The 19,120-nt window shown below is 49.1% G+C and overlaps 1 protein-coding gene across 5 annotated transcripts in view; it reads right to left on the bottom strand.

The window, feature by feature from the left end:
• Positions 1-391: 391 nt before the first annotated feature.
• GOLGA1 (golgin A1) overlaps positions 392-19,120 on the bottom strand; it is a 65,658-nt gene continuing 46,929 nt past the window's right edge. For 4 of the 5 annotated variants that reach the window (XM_037745631.1, XM_037745630.1, XM_017548339.2 and 1 more), the window contains 8 exons: positions 11,836-11,925; positions 10,865-10,967; positions 10,574-10,734; positions 10,005-10,148; positions 4,649-4,708; positions 3,815-3,985; positions 3,205-3,291; positions 2,031-2,642 (listed from right to left, as the gene is read on the bottom strand). In XM_037745631.1, the coding sequence (XP_037601559.1) occupies positions 2,562-2,642; positions 3,205-3,291; positions 3,815-3,985; positions 4,649-4,708; positions 10,005-10,148; positions 10,574-10,734; positions 10,865-10,967; positions 11,836-11,925 (897 nt within the window). In that variant the 3' untranslated portion in view covers positions 2,031-2,561. Of the gene's footprint in view, positions 2,643-3,204; positions 3,292-3,814; positions 3,986-4,648; positions 4,709-10,004; positions 10,149-10,573; positions 10,735-10,864; positions 10,968-11,835; positions 11,926-19,120 lie in introns of all 5 variants that reach the window. The other variant, XM_017548340.2, reaches the window with a different exon arrangement.

The following is a 19,120-nucleotide window of genomic DNA, read 5'->3' as shown; positions in this document are numbered from 1 at the left end:
GTTTGCCATCACCACTAACAGCCTCTCTGAAGGGCAAAAATGCTTTTCTTTCCTTTTTAGCACATGCAACTGCAGCTTGCATTCTGTTAAAGGTCAGGGCCCCATTCACACTCCTGAAGCTCCTCTGGGTCATACAGCCTTTGGATAGAGACTGACCAAAGTGGCACAGTCCTGCCCTCCTCAGCCCCTCTGCAGAACCACTGCAATTCGTAGGGGTAGGACGAGGCTGTTGGCGTCATTAGATCACCTATATTTATTCACCCAAATCCAGTCTGGGGAGGTTCTTTCTGAAAGGCAAACATTCTCTAGCCCTTGAAGTTGGCCTTGGAGTGTTAAATATGAGACACAAAATACCAGATTTAACGAGTCAAAGAAATACCAAATTACAGCAAGTAAAATCCATTGTAGTTGTATCTGGATTGAAGAGCTTTAATCAAAAAGTGTATTGCACCACAGATGAATTTTCTACAGCAGTTTTCAAGAATACAATTCCTATTTACAACATTGAAGGAGAGCTCAAGATCCAACGCTCATATAAAGGGCTATAGATCCCATCTATCACAGAAAGTTTTATACAAGTCAAAGTGCATTAGATCACTTAGCATATTTACTCCACTCTTCCTCTTAAAGCTGAAGGAAATTCAACATGCAGGAGGAAAGCCTACTCAGTGAATCCTCCCAAAAGTGAGTACAGACAGGAACAGGCCCCACAGCTACACCTAAAACTGCCAAGGAGTGGGGCCTGGGATGTGTGGGGGACCAGTTCAAGGGCCGGAGAAGCCACGGAGGCAGCGGACGGCTTCCGTGGAAGTGTAGCTGCCTTTGGCAGGCTGTGAGCTACCCAGTCTTGGAGATTATTTCCTGGAACGGTTGAAAAAGGAAATCCTACTCTGAACAAAAGTTACCTCTTACCCATCAAAATTGCAGAACAGAAGAGACTCCTGTTTTGTGTTCCCACCAGGTAAATGGAAATTCACATTCTAAACAAGGGACAACTGTGTCTGCAAGGAGAAGCCAGATGAGGCGGTCAGTCACTGGAGAAGGGGACTTTGGAGGGCAGAGAGCCTGAGCTGGGACTAAGGAGATGCTGCCCTGGCTTGGTTCTTCATGGAAATTTCATTAGGTTAACGTTGCAGATTTGCGTTTTTCTGTAATATACATTTTGTATACCTATTTTGGCCCTAAGAATGATTGAGAAATACAACTTTCCATCACTGGATCAGGGATAATAAATATAGGAGCTCCAGTTATTAATTCAGTTTATTTAGCCAGTGTAACTTTCATGAAACAATAAACGGTTTCCTTTTAGAGTCAATACTGTGGCTTTTCCAGAACCAGCACATTCCCTTTCCTCAGTAAGGAGGAATCCATAATCCATGTCTCCTGGTTACTACCAGAGACATGTGCATGCTACAAGTGCTGCAGCCAGCTGGGGGCCCTCTGGGTGCCAGACATGGGTGTAGTGCCATTTTAAATATTTTGGGTGGGATGAGGGAGAAAGAGTGGCTCCACACGCAAGGCAGACCGCCCCGATGTCTCGACCAAGGCTAGGGCACAGCTGCTGCTTCACTGGATACAGCAGAGCACGTCTTAAGTGAAAGACGGTGATCTGCATCGCCCAGCGGCAGCACAGCACAGAATCAAGACAAAGCACATGAGATACCATGGCGCTTCAGAGGGAGCGGCGCCAGAGTGCAAGTGAGATGACAAAGGAACGGGAATCCTAGTTTTAGCAAGAATTTCCTCTGGACGCTCTTGATTTTAAGAACATCAGTTAAATGGATTTTATAATACAGAAGACATGTTTATAATAGTGAAGAACTTTAGCTATAAAAAATAGTTTAAAATGGTTTACCAGCAACCTATCCAAAACAAGTACATTCATTTAAAAGGCAATTGAGTGTATTTGGTACTATACGTAGGGTCTTTTCAGGTATTTGCTAGTTTTCCTAAGTGGAGATACCGTCAAAAAGGTGCATATTCCCCATTCATCCACACCGGCCCTTAAAGATGTATCCTCTAAAGTTACAGGTGGCTTGAGAAACAAGGTGAAAGAATGTGTTCTTGAGAGGAAGGGATAAAGCTTCTAACTCATCTGAATTTTTAAAAGCCACTCGCATGGAGTTGGCTGTTCCTGGAGAAGCAGGTGGGTCTGGCCTGCTGGGCAGTATCTCAAAGGGCCGTCTCTACCTCCCACATCGCTACATGACGACTCAGGTGCGCCTGCCAGATGCTGATGGCTTCAGCTGTAAGTGCTAACGTGAAGTTAGAGGATTCAGGTGCAAATGGGGTGCTGGCTGGAGCTGGGATATTAGCAGCACTGTGGAAATCTGGGTAGTGCCAGAACACTCCTGTTTGGTGACCAGAATGACAGGATCAGCTACCCCCTGAGGTTCATGTCAGCCTGCAGGGAAGTGGGCCTTAGTCTTGTAAACAATGTTTAGACGCTTGTACAAAATACTGCAGTTACAGTGATTAAAAACCCACCCAGACTGGTGTGTCAGTGTTCTTTTCACAGAAAAAGTGTCAACTCCCGGAGCTCCATCCTTGGGTAGTCCCCCCTAGGACCATGGTATCCGAGGATTTGAGATAGATGGCCGGATGCTGCCCTTGGGAGCTGGTTTGGACCCAAACCATGACATCTGCATTTGAACAGGAAAGGCTTCTGAGATGCAAATCAGGACTTGGTGCCAGGGAAACTGAAGAACCCTCCCCTCCCCTGAGCCTGTTACTCCTGCCCCCCACGCATCCTGCCTCTGGCTTGGAGCAGAGCAAGAAGAATCTTGGTGCCAGTAACCAGCCTGCAGGCCCGTGCTCACCACGGGAGGGAAATGAGAGGAAAATACTGAGTTGACAGGGCAAAGTAGTGGAATTGTAGGTAATTTTTCCTATTAGAGCATTTATGCAGACACTTTTGGAATTTTTTTGAGTGCTGAGCCAGACCTGGGGCTCTTGATAAAGTGCCTTCAATGAAAATGCTTTGAAAAATATGTGGCCTGTTGGTCAAGTATGGCACAAACATTTGGGCACAAAGGGTGTCATCACTAAAAAGTGCCTGGATCAAGTTCATCCAAAAGCAGCCAAGCTGACCATGCAGCTGTGCTGGTTACCTACATTTGGGGGTAGGGCTAAGGGGGTCTTCAACTGTTACTGCTGGGATGACTGAACATATTTGGAAGCTGGAACAGTAGACCAGAGTCCTACCTTATATTCCAGAGTTTCTTTGAGCATGTTCTCTTCCTCTTGGGAAAAGTTCAGCAACACTGACACAGCTTTTATGAGATGAAATGCCTGAAACAGTAAGTTTTGCTGCCATAGGCCTTGCTGGAGGTGGGAGTGGGGTGGGGTTGGGGGGCTAAATGGCAGCACTTCCTGCTTTCTCTGGTTAGCAGGACCAGGTGGTGGTAATGTTCTGGCACTCTGAGGTTTGGCAGCAATGATAGGTTCTTCCTCTCCCTGCACCCTCAGGGGCCTAGCAGGCTTAAGGGAACTTCCCCAGCAGCTACCCCCACTCTTTGGCAGGACCCAGGAGCAAAGGATGAATTCCGTTCCGGGCCTCTGGCCTCAGCACCCAGGCCAGGATTTAGAAGTGGAGCCTGCATCTCCCACTAGGAGCCGATTCCTGCACGGCCTCTCCCGCCCGCCCCTCACTCCGCAGGCCAACGCCAGTGGGAGAAATGACTGAGCACCCACGTGGAGTCAAGTCAGGATATATGAGGGAATGGGAGAAACGGGCTGGGCAGGGAGGGGTCCCTGCCGGACAGACTGTAGGGTGGGGCCTCAATACCCAAAAGACACCTGAAAAGCCCTTTACCTCGGATTCTCGACAGGACATGAATTTTAAAACCACATGTTTAAGGTACTCAAAGTTGATCTCGCGGGCATCTGTCAGGTCAGCATTATTCGTGACAGAAGGCGCCATGTTTGCCATCTCAGGTCCAGGTTTCTCCCGGACTTCGAAGAGCTCATTATCGGGTCTGATTTTCTGAAAAGCCAATGGGAAGATGCTAGACTGAACCCTCTGAGGCAGGTGGAAAAATCCCATGGGAGATTCACCTGGTCCGGGCTATGATCACCATCACAGGGCAAAAAGGTCCCCACCTGGGAAGGAAGCATCTCCAGGCGGGCTTGAGGAGGGAGTGACATCATTTGGGGGAAATTCAGACATTCCCTTATCCATGGCAAGAACACATGTCCCTGGGACCTGGAGCTGCTCGAATCCCACATCGAGCCAAGCACTCTGACACACACACACACACACACACACACACACACACACACACACGGTTCGAGCATAGCAACCCCACTTCCACACACACACACACACATATGCTTTGAGCACAGCCGTGCTGGTGCTGGTGCTGGTGCTGTCGTGGCAGGCAACCCCACTTCCAGATGAGAATGCAGACTCAGAGAAGGCAGGCACAGGGCCGCAGCCACGGCACTGCTTCAGAGGTGCAAGGCTGGCAGGCCGCCCCACCAGCTAACATTGGACTGCCCAGCGATGCCTTGCAATCAATCAGTTAGGGGGTGGAGGAAGCATCGTCAGGCAGCGAGGGACCTCAGAAGGACCAGAGAACCTGGCTGGGCACAAGCAGCAAGGGGAGGAGGGCTGGGAAGCGGGGCCAGCTCCCACGCAGGCACTCACCAGCTCCTTCTGTAGGGTCTTCCGGAGCTCCAGCATCCGTTGCTGCATCTGCTTTATGGTCTGCGACAAGCCCCATCCCACAGAAAGCCAATCATTAGATGCATGTTTCACCAAAGGAAACAGACCCAAACATCAGGAAGGATCCCCTGTACACCTGTGAGAAGCCTCTGCCCTAATAAGTCCTCCTGAGGATGCTCAGCTGTTGCACACAGGTGCGTACGACTGTGGGCTGTCATCACTCCTGGGCCACTGCGTTCACATACTTGAGTTTCCAGGTCCCACAGGGGCCAATGAACGGCCACAGAGCCTCTGTGAGGGCATGAGTACCCCAGTGCTGGCCACCCCTTCCCAGCGGCTTGGTCCTCCACACATAGTCCCTGGGAAGGGGTGGCCAGCACTGGGGTACTCATGTCTGCAAAGAGGAACTGTGGCCAGGACTGTAGCCAGAGCAGGAAATGGCTCTGACCATAGATTTTGCCCTCTGAATTCAATTTTTTTTTTTTGAGACAGAGTCTCACTCTGTCACCCAGGCTGGAGTGCAATGGCACGATCTTGGCTCACTGCAACCTCCACCTCCCAGGTTCAAGCAATTCTCCTGCCTCAGCCTCCTGTGTAGCTGGGATTACAGGTATGCACCACTAAGCCTGGCTAATTTTTGTGTTTTTAGTAGAGAAAGGGTTTCACCACGTTAGCCAGGCTGGTCTCAAATTCCTGCCCTTGTGATCTACCCATCTCGGCCTCCCAAAGTGCTGGGATTACAGGCATGAGCCACTGAGCCCGGCCCAGAATTCGATTTTTATGCTGTGAACCCCAAGTAGGAAACTTAGGCGAGGGTTTACAATTCTCATCACCACTGCTCTCCTGAAATACATTAATAATCTGCAATGCTTATTTTCAAGAGCCTAAATAGATCACAGTTTTTCTGCACAACTCATTTTTAGATAAATAATATAGAAAATAATTTATTTTCTTCTTTTTTTTTTTTTTTTGAGACAGAGTCTCGCTCTGTAGAGACGGGGTTTCACCTTGTTGGTCAGGCTGGTCTTGAACTCTTGACCTCAGGTGATCCACCTGCCTCAGACTCCCAAATTGCTGAGATTATAGGCATGAGCCACCGTGCCTGGCCTTTTTTCCCCCCCTTTAAGAGACAGCATCTCACTATGTGGCCCAGGCTGGATTCAATCTTTGAACTCCTGGGCTCAAGCAATTCTCCCACTTCCACCTCCCAAGGAGCTTGGACTACAGCTGTGCACCACCACACCTGGCTAATTCTTTTATATTTAATTAGTATTATGGCCTTTACATTTAATTTATTACACATACCATACATTCCATTATTCACTAGACATGCTGAACCCTATTTTCCCAACTAAAAACTTTATAATATAGGAACAATTTTTTTTTGAGATGGAGTCTCACTTCGTAACCCAGGCTGGAGTGCAGTTGCACCATCTCAGCTCTCTGCAACCTCTGCCTCCTGGGTTCAAGTGATTCTCGTTCCTCAGCCTCCTGAGTAGCTAGGATTACAGGTGTACGCCACCACACCCAGCTAATGTTTGGCATTTTTTAGTAGAGATGGGGTTTCACCACGTTGGCCAGGCTGGTCTAGAACTCCTGTCCTTAGGTGATCCACCCGCCATGGCCTCTCAAAGTAGTGAGATTACAGGCGTGAGCCACTGCGACTGGTTTTAAATAAAAATGTATTCAAAGTCTTACAATGGTAATATATCAAAATGCATTCTTCCATGTACCTCCAGTCTATATCACCATTCTTGTGTTGCATGGCTGGAATTGTAAATACATTTTTCACGTATCAGAGTCATCACTGCCTCCTCCAGCTTTCCTGATTGTACCATCTAATGTGACAGGAACTCGCAGGGATGCCCTGTCTATCTGTGTGGCTTCCACTTTAAAACAAAGTGGAATAAGATTTGTTTCCCCAAGCTAGGAATCCCCACTGTTGCTCTTGGGGATGAAATGACTGACTCAGAGAGGACCACAAAAGTGCTCTAACTTCTCTCCTTTGAGGCATTTTAAGTGACCTTCCACACACCCAATTTTGTGAAATGGCACCTTGTGGCTTCGATTTCTATTCTCTTGACTGACCATGAGGCTGGACACTGCCCTAAAAGTACATTTGCTACTTTATGTTATTGGCTTCCTGGTTTTTTTTTTCACTCAGTAATTCATCTAATAATTAGTGAGTCTCTGTTCTGGGGCTGGAAAACGGCAATAAAAAGGATAAAAGTTCACACTCAGGAGGGAAAAGATTAATATACATGCTGGGTGCAGTGGCTCATGCCTGTAATCCCAGCACTTTGGGAGCCAAGGAGGGTAGATCATGAGGTCAGGAGTTCGAGACCAGCCTGGCCAACATGGCAAAACCCCGTCTTTACTACAAATACAAAAAAATTAGCCAGGTGTGGTGGTGGACACCTGTAATCCCAGCTACTTGGGATTGCACTGTAGTCTGGGCAACAGAGCAGGACTCCATCTCAAAAATAAAATAAAATAAAATAAACAAATCAAATCTGCAGTGTATCAGAGGGTATTAAGAGGCACAGAGAAAATGCAGCACAGTGAGGGGTGGGGTGCTGGTGGTAAGGCTGGTCAGGGTGGCATAAAGGAAGTGAGGGGGATCAGGGGAAGGCACTTCCAGATGGAAGGCTCAGCAAGTGCCAAGGCCCTGAGCTGGGAGGGTGCTTGATAGGAGGCGAGGACCCTGGGGCTGAGGGGAGTGGTGAGGACAGGAGGGCTCAGCTGGCAGGGGTGATCAGGGCCACACCACATAGGGCTCGGCAGGGCTCTGCAAGGACTCTGGCTTTCATCAAGAGATATAGAAGTCATGAGAAGTTTAAGACAGGAGTGACAGGGAAACCAGCTGGAAGTCTGATACATCTTCCAGAGAAGAGACAATGGTAACCTGAAGCAGATGGCAGCAATGTGAAGTGGTGGATTCTGGGAAGTGTGTGAAGGGGGTGCTGAAGGAATCTGCTAATGGCCTGGATACCGGCAGAGAAAGAACCAAGGCAGAGAGGACAATTCCAAGGCTTTTGTCACCTCCTGAGATGGGAAAGGTGGCCGTGGCGGCCAGGGAGCACAGTGAAGCCGAAGTGTGTTTTTGGATGTTTTGAGTTGCAGACACCTTAGAGCTCACATGGAGACAGGTTCATGAGGCTAGTGTCCAGGGAGCTGTCCGGGCTGGAGGCAGGGACGGGGAAGCTAGCTGCACGGAACACAGGTGAGATGGCAGAGTAGGGCAAGCAGTGCAGAGAAGAGGCACGAGGGCTGCCCTTGCACATGGTAGGTAGCAGTGGGAGGGAGACTGGCCCATCAGAGGAGGGGGAAAAGGAGCAGGCCATGGATGGGAGCTTCAGGAGGCGGAAGAGACACCTGTCCAAAGCTGCAGACAGGCCAAGCAGAGGGAAAATTAGGAACTGCCTTCTGGATTTAGCAATGAGGATGTCACTGATGAGCTTGACAAGAGCGTTTTTCTGTGGAGTGCTGGGGGAAAGGCTGAGAGAGATGAGGAGTCGGAATGGAGATGGCAGATGTAGAAAGTTTCAAGTCAGCTCGGGAGGAGAGCAGAGCCACAGCGGCAGGGCAAGGGGGTGTAAGCTGAGGGCTTTCATCAGGCGCCTGTACAATGGCGCACTTCTCAGTGGATGGGACGACTCCAAGGAGGAATGATGACCTAGGCAAGAAGCAGAAAGTGGCTGGCGTAGTACATGGGGAGGTGGGGGAATGGAATATGAGGAGAGGCTGTGGCGTGTCCCTTCTCAGAGAAGTAGGAGGTGGGGGAATGGAATATGAGGAGAGGCTGTGGCGTGTCCCTTCTCAGAGAAGTAGGAGGTGGGGGAATGGAATATGAGGAGAGGCTGTGGCGTGTCCCTTCTCAGAGAAGTAGGAGGTGGGGGAATGGAATATGAGGAGAGGCTGTGGCGTGTCCCTTCTCAGAGAAGTAGGAGGTGGGAGTGCCAGGGCAGGTGAGGCAGGGTTGAGGTGAAGAGAGGAGAGAAGGTAGACATGAAGCTGGGGTGAGGGGCAGAGGGGTGTGAAGGCCCCTGGGATGAAGCGGGGTGGTGGGGAACACTGGCCTGCCTGCAGGACCATGGTCCTGAGCTTCGAGGGGAACTGAATGCCCAGGTGATGCCACTCTCCAGCCAGGTCTGGCTCTGTGGCTGCCGGGAAGAATTGGGTTTAGCCCTAGTTTAACCAGAGCTTGGCTAGGACAGTCTGAGGAAAGGGAGAGAGGCCAGAGGACCGCAGGTGTCGGGAAGGCAGTGGTCCCACGACAGATAAGGTCTCAAAGCTGAGCAAGGAGGCAGGAAGGCAGCACGGCCAGTAAGGCCAGAGGCTCCAGGGAAGGAGATCCTAGGGGCATATGGGAAATTCACAAACAGGCAAAGTAAAACTGTGGGGTTGAGCAATGTGAGCTAAGGTGGCGACACTAGGGAAAAAGGCAAGGCAGTCATTGCCAGAAGGGCTGGGATTGAAGTGACTGACAGGGTTGTGAGGGGCCCAGAGGGCTGGGTTTCTGGGATGCTGGCAATGTCCTGATTTGCATAACCACCTGGGGTGGTTACATGGGTTTGCTTTCTGTTAATTCATTTAGGCCCACATTTGTTTTGTATACTTTTCTATGTGTATTTTATATTTCACAGGAAAAGATTAAATGAAAGAGAGAGAGGAAGGAGAGATAATGAACACTTTTCCCCTTTGTAAAAGGGGAAACACACACACACACACACACACACAGACACACACACACACACACACACACACACACACACACATTTAGGGGCAGAATTTCAAGCCAGAGTAATAGCTGGCTGGCATACGAAGCTTCACAGGACACTTGAAGAACCAGGATTAAATGAGAGCCTGCATTTACAGGTGGGAAAGCTGGAGGGTCAGCGGTGCGGACCATGACATTTATTGAGCCTCTACCAAATACCAGAAAGTTTATACCGTTTACAGGACAGTTAGCAAATACCCTCATTTTATACCCTCCTCTTCCCACCCAAACAAACCCTTAAAGGCTGATATCAGTGCCGTCCTGCCACAGCTGTAGAAAGGAAGTACAGAGGAAAGGGGACTGTCACTATGGCCTGGCTGGGACAGCAGAGCTGGCAGGGAACACACAGGCTTGCAGCTGCCCAAGCTAGATACTCGGCCAGTTTTCCAGGGGGTGGGGAGAAGAGGACAGTGCATGACGGATGGAAGAGCAGGGGATCATGGCTCCCAGGAGGTTCAGGGGGCACCACAAAACCCTCCAAGGATGGCCTGGGTCATTTTAGGCATGAGGGCAGGGACCGGGTGGAGACAGAAACAGACATGTAAAGGGCATCCTCACCTTGTTCTTCTCCAGAAGTTGCTGCTCCAAGTCCTGTTTTTCCTTCTGTAGCTGTGCAAGTTCCACGGCCCCAACCTCACCATTTGGTGTTCTTCTTGCAGCAGGAAGCTGGAACACAGGGTCCTGCATGGCCCTTGAGGTGACCTACAAGGTGGTGGCAGCCGGTTGAGAGCCAGGACAGGGAAGGTCAAGCGGAGCCACAGGTGTACAGGGAAGGGGAGCCAGACTCATCCCTCAGGTGTGGCCTAGTGTGCTCCAATAGGCACTGGCCACGAAGCAAATTCCTGGAGAAGATCCAATGCCCAGTGCCCACAACTATCACACAACTAGTCTTTGCTGGGATGAAGGGGCTTGCTCTCCACCTGCCTACTGACAAGGGCGCCATCTGTGATGGCCTCTTCAGGCCTCACAGCCTCCTAGCCATATGAGTGCCTCCCTCAAAGAAAGGCCCCTACATGCAGGGCAGCGTGCTGTCCACCGTGTCTCCCACTGCTGCCTCCTCAGGGGACACTCTCAGCACCTGCCCTGCATCTTGCTGTAGCACCCATGCAGGTGCAGCTGGCACTTACCTGCGGCTCGCTGACTGAGAGCACTTCTGCCTGCAATGAGCCCCGCAGCCTCCGCAGGTCCTCCGGCTCCATGGCGGCTGCAGCCTCCTCTGCCCTCAGGGTCCTCAGGGCCTCCAGCTCAGCCTGCAGCTGGTGCATCTGCAGCAGGGCAGAGTTGTGACCTAGGTCGGGGAGGAGGTGGGGAGCGCATGTGAGCCCAGTGATTCCATGCTGCTTGGTGGCAAGGTCCTCACAGGGCAGGATGCTGGGCCTGAAAAGGAGAATAGGCTCGGCCAGGGACAGACTCCTCACCTTGTTCCAGCTGCAGAATCTCCTGCTCTTTCTGGAGAATTGCTTCTGTTTTTTCCTGCAGATTCTGTTCCTTCTCCTCTAGTATGGCTGTCAGGTTAGCTGCCTTGGAGACAAAAATCAACGAGAGAAGGTTGCCAGCAGTGACCCTATCTCTCCACAGAAATCTCCCCTTTCCTGCTGTTCGGGGTCTACCATGAATCCCTCCCTGAAGTCCACGACCCAGAGCAAAGCCGCAGCTAAGCTCTGTTCCTATGTACGTGCACAAATCCATTCTTCCTGGCAGGGGCCCTGCACAGGGACAGTCACCTCCCACTGCCCCACTGGCCAACAGTGGGTCAACCAGAGACGTGGCCGTTCTGCCCAGCCCAACAAACTGGCATAACTTCCGCTTCCTGAGCACCTGCAGCATGCCCAGCACTAGGCCGCATCAGATGTATGTTACCTCATTATATGATAGTTTCCCAGAGGTGTAAGCAGAAGGACTAGGGTCCTCATCAGAGGAGGCTCAGCTTTGTTAAGGACCAACCGAAGGCCTAGAGCCACTTAACTAGAAGCTCTGGGGTCAGGCTCAAAGTCTACCTTCAAGGGGGGCTTTCCCATACTTCCTGCGGAAAACTCAACCCAACCTTATGTAGCCTCTGGGGCAGGTGGGCAGTGATGGGTCACCTCACAGAATTAGAGCCCAGCAGATCCCTGGGCATGGACCAATTTCCAGGTAACGTTTATAACTAAAAACTCACCATGAAACATCGAAAAGGGCATCCTACAGGGTGAGGGTTTCTTTATAACATTTGTCTTGCAGCTTCCAAGAAAGCACAGGGGCCCACGTGGCTGACTGCTTTCCCTGAGCCCTGTGTCTGCAACCCCTACCCTGGAGAGACAGGGCCTCTCTGACAGTCCCACAGCAGGACGGGGCCTGCTGCTTGTGAGATGGCAGGGGGACATCCTCCTCAGTGTGAAACAGGGCGCACCTGCTGCTGGAGCTCTTCCCTTTGCTTCCGCACCTCCTCCAGGGCTTGAGCCATCGCCACACTCACAATTTCTCTTTGGCTCCATTCTTCCTACAATGCAGAAAACCGCCGAGCCCCAAAACTTAGTTCACAGTTTTTTAGCTGTACACCATGCAAGAAGCCCAGCAGACAGGGCACGGCTTTGAAGAACCAGACCAACATTCTTCCCACTTCCCCAGGGTCCCAGCTTGGCCCCTCCCTGCCATGCCTTCATTGTCCCTTTCAGAGCTGTCCTGGCAGGCAACCCACCGAATTCTCTGGAAATGGAACACCACTGAGCATCAACTATCCCACAAGCACCCCTGCCAGGACCCACACCGAGGCTAGGGGCCCATCCTTGAAGAGCTGGTCTAAGGCCATTAGCCATGAACAAGAAGTCAGACTCACAGGCCACATGAGTGGAGTAGGGGACTGGAACAATTAGTTACGGAAAGAAGCAGCAATGACTGGGCACAGTGGCTCCCACCAATAATCCCAGCACTTCAGGAGGCTGAGGTGGGAGGATCACTTGAACCCAGGAGTTTGAGACCATCCTGGGCAACAAAGCAAGGACCTGTCTCTATAAATAATAAGAAAAATTGGCCGAGCCTGGTGGCACATGCCTATAGTCCACCTACTCAGGAAGCTGAGGTAAGAGGATTGCTTGATTCCAGGAGGTCAAGGCTGCAGGAAAATGGATTCCTTCAAACGTCAGCTAGTGAGGGGCTAGGCTGGCAGACAGAACTGAGTCTGTGTGGCTCCAAAGCCTGTGCTAGTGCCTCAGAGCCTCATAAGATCCAGCACTGTGGGAGGCAGGCTTGACAGTGCCTGCTCAGGTTCACTGTGGCACAAAGCAGGGCCTGCAGCTCGCAGCAACCACCAGGCCACCCACGCACGGCTGCCTCTGCCCCTGGGGATGCTTCTCCAGGATAGGCTTAGGGAACGGCTGCTGTGAAGAACATGGATAAAAACAATTCTAAATATATGTCCACCTAATAGCAGCACATCAAAATAAACGAAGCAAAGACAAGTAGAACTAAAGGAAGGGAGACAAATCTACCACCCTAGTGCAAGACTGACCACACCCTTCTCAGTAACTGAAGGAACAGGTAGACTGTTAAACTAAATATGGCCTTGGTCCATCTCACCTAGAGTTTAGCAATTTCATTCACCTTCAAATTAACCACCTCAGGCATCAGCAGTCCTTGCTATTACGAGAGGGTCCCATTCATTTTCTTTTTCCCTTTCCCTTTCTTTCTTTCTCTCTCTCTCTTTTTGAGACAGTTTCACTTTTGTTGCCCAGGCTGGAGTGCAATGGCACGATCTTGGCTCAATGTAACCTCTGACTCCTGGTTTCAAGTGATTTGCCTGACTCAGCCTCCCAACTAGCTGGGATTACAGGCATGTGCCACTATGCCTGGCTAATTTTTATGTTTTTAGTAGAGACGAGGTTTCACCATGTTGGTGAGGCAGGTCCCGAACTCCTGACCTCAGGTGGTTCACCTGCCTTGGCCTCCCAAAGTGCTGGGATTACAGAGGAGTCACCGCTCCTGGCCCATTTTCTTTTTTTTTTTCCCCTAGACGAAGTCTCGCTTTGTCACCCAGATTGGAGTGCAGTGGCGTGATCTTGGCTCACTGCAACCTCCACCTCCCGGGTTCAAGCAATTCTCCTCCCTCAGCCTCCCCAGTAGCTGGGATTACAGGCGTCTGCCCCTATACCCAGCTAATTTTTTGTATTTTTAGTAGAGATTGGGTTTTACCATATTGGCCAGGATGGTCTCGAACTCCTTGACCTTGTGATCTGCCCAATTCGGCCTCCCAAAGTGCTGGGATTACAGGCATGAGCCACTGCGTCTGACTCCCATTTTATTTTCTATTTCATTAATTTGTATGCTTATAGTTATAATTTATTCCTTGAGTTTGATATGTGCTTTTTTCTGACTTTTTGAGATGCACACGTGGCTCAGTTTTCAGGCTTTCTTCTTAAGCGATGCCGTTGGGGCTGAAATTTCCTTCTACGCACTGCTTTAGTTATACTCGACCACTTTGGATCAATAGTATTTATGAAATCATTTACTTCAAAAAATATATATATTTTTTGAGACAGAGTTTTTCTCTTGTCTCCCAGGTTGGAGTACAATGGCACAATCTTGGCTCACTGCAACCTCTGGCTGTCGGATTCAAGCAATTCTCCTGCCTCAGGTGCCTGCCACCACGCCTAGCTAATTTTATATTTTTGGTAGAGATGGGTTTCACTATGTTGGTCAGGCTGGTCTCAAACTCCTGACCTCCGGTGATCCACCTGCCTCAGCCTCCCAAAGTGCTGAGATTACAGGGGTGAGCCACCATGCCCAGCATTATTTCAAAATATTTTATTTTAATTAATTTATTTATTTTTGGAGATGGAGTCTCACTCTGACACCAGGCTGGAGTGCAATGGCACAATATCAGCTCACTGCAACCTCCACTTTCAGGTTCAAGTGATACCTCCACTTCAGCCTCCCAAGTAGCTGGGACTACAAGCACGCACCACCATGCCCAGCTAATTTTTAAAATTTTTTTAGTAGAGACGGGGTTTCACCATGTTGCTCAGGATGGTCTTGATCTCTTGACCTCGTGATCCATCTGCCTCGGCCCCCCAAAGTGTTGGGATTACAGGCATGAGCCACCACACCCGGTCTTATTTTATTTTTTGAGACAGAGTTTTGCTCTTGTTGCCCAGGCTGGAGTGCAATGGCGTGATATCGGCTCATCCGGGATCAAGTGACTCTCCTGCCTCAGGCCTCCCGAGTAGCTGGGATTATAGGCATGCACCACCATGCCCAGCTAATTTTGTGTTTTTAGTAGAGATGGGGTTTCTCCATGTTGGTCAGGCTGGTTTCAAACTCCTGACCTCAAATGATCCATCAGCCTCGACCTCCCAAAGTGCTGGGATTACAGGTGTGAGCCACCTCGCCCAGCCTATTTAAAAATATTTTAAAATTTCCATTGTGATTTTTTAATTTGACCTATGGGTTATTTGAAATTGTATTTCTTCATTGTAAACACATAGGAGTTTTCTATGTTTTTTACATAGAAATTTTTATGTTTTTTGAGACGGGTTCTTGCTCTATCACCCAGGATGGAGTCCAATGCTGTGATGATAGCTCACTGCAGCCTCTACCTTCTGGGCTCAAGAGATCCTCCTGCCTCAGTCTCCTGAGTAGCTGGGACTACAGGTGTATGCCTTGATGAACTGTGATGAAATCATCACCGTAATAAAAATAGTAAAAATACCCATCCCCCAGAAAGCTTCATGTCCTTCTGTAATTTACTGTACTAATTTCAGTTATTCTATTTTTCAGGTCTAAAATTCTATTTGATTCCTTTTTTAAAACTGCTGTCTTTTATTGTAACTATAATAAAATAAAACTATTCCACATCTTGCTGAAATTTTTAATTTTGTCTTTTATCTCCTTAAACATAGTAAGCATACCTGAGCTCTTGTGTTTCTTTTGTTCGTATTGTTTTTTATTTTTATTTACCTATCTTTGATTTTGTTTGCTTTTTCTAGTCACCCTGGAGCACTAATAACCTGGGATCACTTTAATCCGAAATTAGCTAATGGGCTTTTTCTGGGCCACCCCGCCCTTCAGTTAGTGCAATCAAAGCTGGGGGCAGGGTGTGGGCTAACCTTACTTCTGGTATGCAGTCCTGTGGCATGCCTAACCAAAGCTTTCAGGATCTCCCAGGCTGGATCCAAGGTTTAATTAAAACTAAGTCCATTTTTTATTCCCCTAACTCTAAGAAAGTATGAAAAATTAGATAAACTTCCAGCCTCTTCAGGATCAGCAGATACAACCAGGGCAAAAGCTGCTTTGTATGCTGAACTTCCATCCCTGGGCGGGGTTGGCCATTTACCTCACTGTCTCGTAGGCTCCTCCAAGCAGATGTTCTCTCATTTTGGCTAGTTTTTCTGGCAGTCCTCAGCGGGTGAGCTGGTCTGAATTACCCAATCTGCCTTTACTGCAAGTGGAAGCATCTCTCCAGTCTCATCTTAAGCTGCTCTGGTCAACCATGTCCCCCCACAACCCTACAGTGACTATTCTTCCCAGCGCTGCCGACAAACTCAGTCTTGCCAAATAGAATGGTCAGCTCTGTCTTCTTTCTTGACCAGCTGGCAGCATATGACAGAGTTCGCTACTCAGTCCTCCTTGTAATGCTTTCTGCCCTGAACTTCTAGAGCCCCCCATGCTCCTGCTTTTACCACCCCTACCTGCGGCTCCTTTGGCGTCTTCTCTGTTGGCCCCTCCTTTTGTTCTGAGCCTCTGCCTGCTGGTGTGGCCCTTGCCTTCGCTTTTGACCCTCTTCTCTATCTGTACTCACTGATAGGCATTTGGCTGTAATTGTGCCTATGAGCTATGCTGACTGATAGTTTCCTAATTTAAAGGTTGTTTGTTGTTATTTTTTTTTGTTTTGTTTGAGATAGGTTTTTACTCTGTCATCCAGGCTGGAGTGCAGTGGTGTGATCCTGGCTCACATATAGGCACACAAGTTTCCTAATTTATAGATCTACTCAGAATCTGCTTTGATTTCCAGACTTGTCAGCCTACAGACAACCAGATATGCCTGTTGGGTGGGCCTCTGAAGCTCAACATGTTCAAAATGGAATCCACTCTTGACATACCTCCCTGGACCCCCATCTCAGTGAATGGTACATACCCTATTCATTCAGTTACCCCAGTGGTTCTCTGCCAGCAGTGCTTCTGCCCCCGTGAGACATTTGGCAATGTCTGGAGACACTGTGGTTGTCCTAAGTGGGGCTGCTACTGACATCTAGTGGGTGGATGCTCCTAAGCAGCCTATCACGAACATCTGCAGCAAATACAACAGAGAACCTCCACAACACAGAACCATTCACAACACTGAACCATCCACAACACAGAACCATCCACAACACAGAACCTCCACAACACAGAACCATCCACAACGGAGAACCATCCACAACACAGAACCTCCACAACACAGAACCTCCACAACACGGAACCATCCACAACACGGAACCATCCCCAACACGGAACCACCCACAACACGGAACCACCCACAACACGGAACCATCCACAACACAGAACCATCCACAACACGGAACCATCCACAACACAGAACCTCCATAGCAGAGAACCATCCACACCACCGAACCATCCACAACACAGAACATCCTCAACAGAGAACCATCCACAACACAGAACCATCCACAACACAACCTCCACAACACAGAACCATCCACAACACAGAATCATCCACAACACAGAACCTCCATAACAGAGAACCATCCACAACACCGAACCATCCACAACACAGAACCATCCTCAACACAGAACCATCCTCAACACAGAACCATCCACAACACAGAACCATCCACAACACAACCTCCACAACACAGAACCATCCACAACACAGAAGCATCCACAACACAGAAGCATCCACAACACAGAACCTCTACAACACAGAACCATCCACAACACAGAACCTCCACAACACAGAACCATCCACAACACAGAATCTCCACAACAGAGACCATCCCCAACACAGAACCATCCACTACAGAGAACCATCCCCAACACAGAACCATCCCCAATACAAAACCATCCCCAACACAGAACCTCCACAACACAGAACCATCCACAACACAGAACCACCACAACACAGAACCATCCCCAACACAGAACCATCCACTACAGAGAACCATCCACAACACAACCTCCACAACACAGAACCATCCACAACACAGAACCATCCACAACACAGAACCATCCACAACAGAGAACCATCCACTACAGAGAACCATCCACTACAGAGAACCATCCGGCCTCAAATGTCAATAGCACTGAGGTGGAGAAACTCTTGAGTTATACAAACCAAATCTAGATGTCATCTACAATTCCTTTCTTTCTCTCATTCCTAAGTTCTAAAAGCTCCATCTGAAGTAGGGTATGGTGGTTCACGCCTGTAATCCCAGCACTTCTGGAGGCTGAGGCAGGTGGATCACTTGAGGTCAGGAGTTTGAGACCAGCCTGGCCAATATGGTAAAACCCTGTTTCTACCAAAATACAAAATACAAAATACAAAAATACAAAAATTAGTCAGGCAAGGTGGCACATGCCAATAGTCCCAGCTACTCGGGAGGTGAAGCAGGAGAATTGCTTGAACCCAGGAGGTCGAGGTTACAGTGAGCTAAGATCACTCCACTGCACTCCAGCTTGGGTGACAAAGCAAGACTCTGTCTCAAAAACAAAAAACAGACAAAAAAAACTCCATCTCTAAAATAAATCCTGATCTGAATCCTTCTTCCCAAGTCCACCACTAATGTGCTAGTTACTCCTGGCCTAGATTCCTAAAAAGTCTCCTAAACAGTCTTCCTGCTTCTGCTCATGCCTCCCTTACTAAACATTCTGCACAGGCAGCCAGAGAAATCCTTTCTTTTTATTTATTTATTATAATTTTCTTTTTTTAAAGATGGGGTTTCACCATGTTGGTCAGGCTGGTCTTGAACTCGCGACCTCAGGTGATCTGCCCGCCTTGGCCTCCAAAGTGCTTGGATTACAGTCATGGGCCACCACACCCAGCCGAGAAATCCTTTTAAAAGAAAACTTCTCATGTCACTTATCTGCTTAAGACCTGCCATGGCTGCCTAGGAGCGGTGGCTCACCCCTGTAATCCTAGCAGTTTGGGAGGCCAAGGGAAGTGGATCTCTTGAGCCCACGAGTTCCAAACCAGCCTGGTTAACATAGCAAGACCCTGTCTCTACAAAAGAAAAATTAATAAATTAGTAGGGTGTGGTGGTGCACACCTGTAGTCCCAGCTATTCAGGAGGCTGAGGTGGGAGGGATTGCTTGAGCCTGAGAGGTTGAGGCTGCAGCCAGCTGTGATCACACCACTGCATTCCAGCCTGGGCAACAGAGCAAGACCTTGTCTCAAAAAAACAAACAAACAAAAAGACCTGCCAGGGCTGGCTTCCCATGATTCTTTCAAATCCCTATGTCCCTCCTCACCACCAGCCATGCTCTCCTCTGGCCACTAGCTGTAGCCACACTGGCCTCTGTGCTATTCTTTGAACAGACCAGACTTTGTCTTGCCTCAGAGCCTTTATATTTGCTATTTCTTCTGTCTGGAATATTCCTCCTCAAATATCCACATGGCAGGCCCTTCTGCCAGCATCAAAGCCTTCCCTAACTCCACATAGAAAAGAACCCTCTCTTTGTTTCTGAGCCAATGTAGAAATAAAAAA

This window comes from Cebus imitator, unplaced genomic scaffold (assembly GCF_001604975.1).
Source record: "Cebus imitator isolate Cc_AM_T3 unplaced genomic scaffold, Cebus_imitator-1.0 Scaffold206, whole genome shotgun sequence".
NCBI lineage: Eukaryota > Metazoa > Chordata > Mammalia > Primates > Cebidae > Cebus > Cebus imitator.
Note: the sequence above shows the minus strand (reverse complement) of the source record. Positions and strands in the feature narration are given on the sequence as shown.